General features: G+C 42.9%; 1 protein-coding gene across 1 annotated transcript; it reads right to left on the reverse strand.

Annotated features, from left to right (window-relative positions):
- Positions 1–1,698: 1,698 nt before the first annotated feature.
- ATXN7L3B (ataxin 7 like 3B) lies at positions 1,699–5,338 on the reverse strand. The gene has a single exon (XM_016199023.2). The coding sequence runs from the start codon at positions 5,037–5,039 to the stop codon at positions 4,746–4,748; it is 294 nt and encodes a 97-aa protein (XP_016054509.1). The 5' UTR covers positions 5,040–5,338; the 3' UTR covers positions 1,699–4,745.
- Positions 5,339–5,753: the final 415 nt, after the last annotated feature.

The following is a 5,753-nucleotide window of genomic DNA, read 5'->3' on the forward strand; positions in this document are numbered from 1 at the left end:
TCTAAGTGTCTAGTGTTTTTGTGTGTGTATTGGGGTAGAGATGAGTTGGCTTTTCTTTTTACATTCTAGATGTATTAATTTTATAAAAAAATAAAAATTCCTTGAGTCACTTTAGATATCTTTTTAAATTTTTTAAAATTTTGATTCTGCTTTTGTTTCTATTGTTTTTTGTTTTTGAACTGTGGGCAAGTCACTGTTGCTGGAATATAGTCTAATCTCCAAAATGAAATTTAATATTTCCTTTTTAGTTCACATATCCAATGAGGCTAAGTAATATATGATTGAAAATGTTTTAAGAAAGGGGAAAAAAATCCACGGATTTATAGGTTTATCTGCAACATCTTTTTAAACAAGTGTATCACTTGTAACAAATGTTTTCCTCCAAAACATCATGGGCATCTTTTGGAACATGAATGAGAATCAGAGCTTGGGCTTCCCATAGCAACGTAAAACTTCCAAAGTCTGTTAAAAATTATCTCTAACTGATCTGAGGAGCAGCAATTTGCTAACCGTGACAATTATTTTAAAAACCAGTGTGAAAAGATGTTTAATAAAGTATAAATGTTAGGTTTTTAACACATTAATATATCCTCTATCCTCTTTATTTCATAAAACACCTGTTTTAAAAATTAAAGAAACACTTTAAAGTACCTCAAATAAGTCCTAATGGAAGGCAACATTACTAAATTATTACTGCGTACAAAGAAAGCTCTTCCTGAATTTTTAACAATTTAATACTTGAGCATAATTCATTTTCTGTTTTTATTTTTGTCAACATTATGTAATCATCTATTAGGTTCCCGATCTCATGCTACATGCTGTTAAAATGCAGTACTACGGAGTTAAATATAGGAAATTAAAAAGTATGTAACTTTCTTCTTTTTAAAGATCATTAGTTAGAAAACATGAAAAGGAATGATCTTAAAAGTTCTACCGTCAGTTCTACCGGCACTGAGGTCTTGCAATTATCTCATTTCAGAAAACTAACTAGGTTAGTACTAAATATATATTAGTTTAAATCTAAACATACAGGTAACCTACAGTATCTTGAGACAATTTCTATAATTTTTATTCACCTAAACACTGTATCCAATTTTGGACTGTTTCTTTAATGAACTACATTTAACAAACAAGTGATTTTTACCAGTACTAACGAGAAATACGCACAACTTTTGGGGAAGTACTCCAACTCTGGATTCGGAAATGGAAGAAATAAAAATTTTCAGAATTATTCTAAAAGTGAAAAACAAAAGAGCTGGGGTAAAATATAAAGGATTGGGGAAAAAATTACCTTTACAAAGGACAAGTCATCACTTTTTCCTATGAATCACTTGCCTTTTTAGAGAAAGGATATTAGCTTGAAGTGGTGGTGAAATGTATATATTAAGATACCTTGAGTTCCATTCAAATTGAACCATCTTTCTTTCACATTGGACTTTTAGTGACAGGCTTGGATTATATTTTACCACGTTCTTACCTCATATGAAAAAGGGCAGATTCTATATAGTTTGTTTGTTTCACTGGATGTTGAAGAAAGATAAATTTGCAGAACTAGATGGAGAAACAAAGTTGGGTAGAGTCCCTCTATTCTGATAAAACTCCCATTCAGGAAAGCAATAGCAATACAACATTTATTTTACTATCAATACCTGAAAAACATGTAGTTTTAAAGGATTAAAATACAGAGGCCAAGTAAAATCATTTTTTAAAATTTTATTATTACTGTTTACCAATGGGGAGATGCAATTTATTTACACCAGCAGCCATAGGGGCAAGGGGAATACACAGCAATCTGTATAGGATAGACTACTTATGCAAAAATAAGAATCTCCAAAACAAAGGACAGGGGTGAGTTTCACTACACTTCCCCAATGATCCCAGCATGCTATAATGCCAGGCAATGGCCCCTGGGCATGCGGTGATAGAAACTAATGTTTGGAAGAAAAAGCCACAAACCACAGAAAATTTGTAAAGAACCCCTTTCCCCCCTACACACACACACACACACACACACACACACAGATACATAATAGAATTACAGAGTGATCAGTACATTTGAGGAGGAAAGGACAGGAATTTTGCTGTTAAAGGGAAGATAGGTAGGGAAAGGGAGATTTCCTAACCACTGTCAACTATATGGTAGGGAGCATTATCTCCACCAAAACAAAGAGTTTGTTCCAGCCCACCTCATACCCATCCAGGGCAGGGGGCTACTGCCCTAACAGTGTGGGGCAAAAACCAAAAACCAAGAGAGAGATAATATGAACTTCCCACTTCCTCCTCTAACCAGGAGAAAAGGTCAGAAAAAAAATGATAATGTCACAATCTGAGCTTCCTCCATGAAGGAAGGGTGAATCATGGCCTTACCTTCAGCCTGTTTCCCAGACATTATCTGGAAGTAGGCCAGAGTCTCAGTTAGACCTTCCTTTACCTTTATATCCCTTTAGAAAGATGTCTATAAAAAGTCAAGGGCAGATTACCCAAAATTATATTAGTTCTTGCCAAGGTGTGACTTTTTAAAAAGTAGTCACAATTCTTGAATTGAAGACCAATCTGTAACTAGGCCCCTACCACGACAACTCTAGGGGAAGAGATGCAATAATCTAGTCTTGAGGCCCTATTACTAATGGTTTCCTGAATCTTCTAGAGCATGTAACCCAAATCAGTGACATAGTCCAGACTATTCCTTCTGGAATAAGGAAGGATACATGCACAGCCAGGGTTAGAGAAAATGGATCAGGACCCACTCCATCCATGTGTTTGTCTCTAGCTTTTACTGTTCTTCTGCTTAGGTCTTAGGAAGCAATATTCAAGTGGAAGTGGGGAGATATAACTCCTCATGAAGTAAGACACAGCAGCAAGGCATATTAGCAAGGCAGTTCTATAAGAGAAAGACTTGGGAATCACATTGCCTTTCATTTACAAACAATTAGAGATAAGGTATACATTTCAGTTTGTCCACTTTGGGTTTTCTTCCCATCCTAATCTCAACAGCAGGAGCCATAATTTCTTCTGAGTCTCCCACAAAAACAAGGGGGGGTTAAAAACTTAAAAGAAGCCAAGGAAAAAGGAAACTGGACAGGCTTCAGAAGCAGGAGCATCAAGGGATGAACTGAAGCTGGTCACTGTGAAAGCAGGGTGGCAGGCAGGCAGCACCTGGAGTCATGAGCTGCACCAGATAGGCAGTGGAGCAGGGAAAAGGAGGAACGTGAGGCCAAGCCAGACGGATGAGGCTGGGCCCCTTAGTGGGGCACAGAATGAGGTAAGAAACCATTTCAAATAAAGCAGCACCGTTCCTGCTCACCTTGGGGCTCCCACACCTCTACACTTCATAAACCCTCAACCGGGATAAAGTGAGGGTACTTTTGACACGTGGCTCACATTTTCCATCCTCTCCTATCCCATTCCCTGAAGCCAGGGAATTTCGGGGGCCCTTCCCTTTCAACAACAAACAACAGCTCCTGTAATCAAGATCCAAAGAGGACCAAGTGAAAGGGCTGCCCTTGGCGAGGGGCAGAGAAGGTGATGTCAGCCTAGAGGTAAGACAGCAGAGCTCTGTAACTGCACAACCCAAGGAACAGGGGCATTCAATAGGACACTGCACAGGCAGATAGGAGAAAACCCAGTCCTGCTCCTTGGCTCCTATCACTAACCCATTCACATTATTGAGGGCTGCTGGAAGAGGTCCACTCTGGGCTCAGCTTTCAAACCATAGCCTCTTGCACAGTCATGATGCTCCTCTATAGTTCAAGCCTGCCCCTAGGACAGAAGGCAGGTAGTGACCTGGCATAATGACCAAGTCAGGCCCATGGACTGGCTAGGTAACTAGAACTCAAGAGTAGGAAAATGACTACCCCACCAAACTGTTGTCCACAGAAGAATATATCCAGATAGGAATCTTGCAGTTTGAGAGATCGTGCATAGTTGCAGAAGCCCCTGCTACCTCCCCAAGGGACCATAACCAAATCCTCAACCTGCCTGGATAACCAAGTTGTCCATTTGCTAAGCCTATGCCACCAGGTGGAGCGCCAGAAAGAGGGCTCTGTTCAGCAAAAGGCTAGTCCTTGTCCCCAAGTCCGTTGAAGTCACTGTAAATGCTGGACCTTTGGGAAGCTGGTGGCTTTGACCTTTTCTTCTTGTTGGAGCCAACACCACAGACCTTCCCCTATCACAATCAGCTGGAAATCCTTTTTCTGAGTTTCCCCAAACTGTAATTCTTGATATCCAGATTTCATACCTGACTTTCATTTTGTCCTGGAGAAGCCCAAATCAGAGGCCGAGACCAGAGCAGCAGTCCCAATGAGGCCCAAAGATAAAGGCCTGACCATCAGTCATGTCCCAAGTGTCAGTTATCCAGGAAGCCCTTCACATCAGGCAGACTGACAGGATGAGTAACCAAAGGATCTTGTATGCTGGGCACACAGCTGCTCACCTGTGCACTGGGGGCAGTACAGGGATCTTGTGCACTTCCTGCTGTGTTTAGAGATCAACCTGCATTGCATGGCACACAAGATGCACAGATCCTCCTGCCCAGGGTTTCAAAGCTGATCCCAGATAATATACTTAGAAAAAAAATCCGAATTTTAAAATTCTCCACTTTGGGCTTTTAAAGGCTAGACTCTTCAATGGGAATTGGGACTTTTGTCTGATTTTATTTTTTTTCTACTCAGCTACCTAACTTCTCCAGACCACAGGACCGGTCTAGGTTACTGTCCTGGTCACACTCAGGCCCTCTCACGTTGCGGCTACTGGAATTCCGGAGGTGAGCGTTGCAGCTGCGGATCGGGCCCATTCCCAGATTCTCCAGGAAGGGAGCAAAGCGGGAGGCGGCATGCTCCTTTATCTTCCACTGGCTGAATGCCAAAATCCTTCACACTACCAGTGTCCGCGAACTCCAGGTAGAAGTAGCCACACTTGACTGCCCGGTGCACCTCAAAGCAGAAGCCCAAACAAGAATCCTCTATCAGGTCTACGTATATCTCCTGAGCGATGGCCTCTAGCTTGTTAGTATCCAGGTTAGCCAACGAAATTTCCTCCATTTTAATCTGCAAACGACCGTGGAGAGGGCGCTCGTATTACTCACAGCAGCTCCGGCAGCAGCAACACGTCGGGCTCCGCGGGCCGCGCCTAGGCCTAGAGGCCTCTCAGGGCCGGTTCTCCAGGCGGCGAGGGCGGGGGCGTCCGCGGCGGCAGGCGGGGAACCCGCAGTCAGGGGCGGCCGCTCCGGAACACCAAGTCCTTCGTTTCTTTGGACGTCTCCCGCGGTCTGAGGCTTTGAGCTCCGGCCGGCCCCAGACTCACCGCCAAACAGTGTCCGCGCTTCACCCAGCAGCCCGGGCCTCTTCCGCTCCAAGCTCCGTACTTAGCCCCGCCTCCCCGCTTCCGCCCTGAGTGCGCCTGCGCACTAGCTCCGTGCGGGCTGGCGGCGCCGCTGCGCAGCTGCCCTGGGAGCTTTGGATTTATGAAGGCGGATTAAAACGTGTACGTTATCGCTAATCGTCCAAAGATTTCAGGGGTGCTGTTTTCGGCATTTACTGGTGGGTTTAAACAGTCGCTAATGAATTCAGCGCTCATGTTCAATTATTTCCTTATGAAAAAAGAAAAAAAAATAGTTGTGTGCATATTTGTGGCGTGATACGAAATACAGTTTTATGAACAGTTCTCCAGTACGTTTCAAAATTTGACTTGTGTAATTAACTTGTAATCATTTATGGTACTGCGCAGTTGTCACTTAAGTCCACTAGATGGTGCAA

The sequence above is a fragment of the Miniopterus natalensis genome, chromosome 2 (genome assembly GCF_054644295.1).
Source record: "Miniopterus natalensis isolate mMinNat1 chromosome 2, mMinNat1.hap1, whole genome shotgun sequence".
NCBI lineage: Eukaryota > Metazoa > Chordata > Mammalia > Chiroptera > Miniopteridae > Miniopterus > Miniopterus natalensis.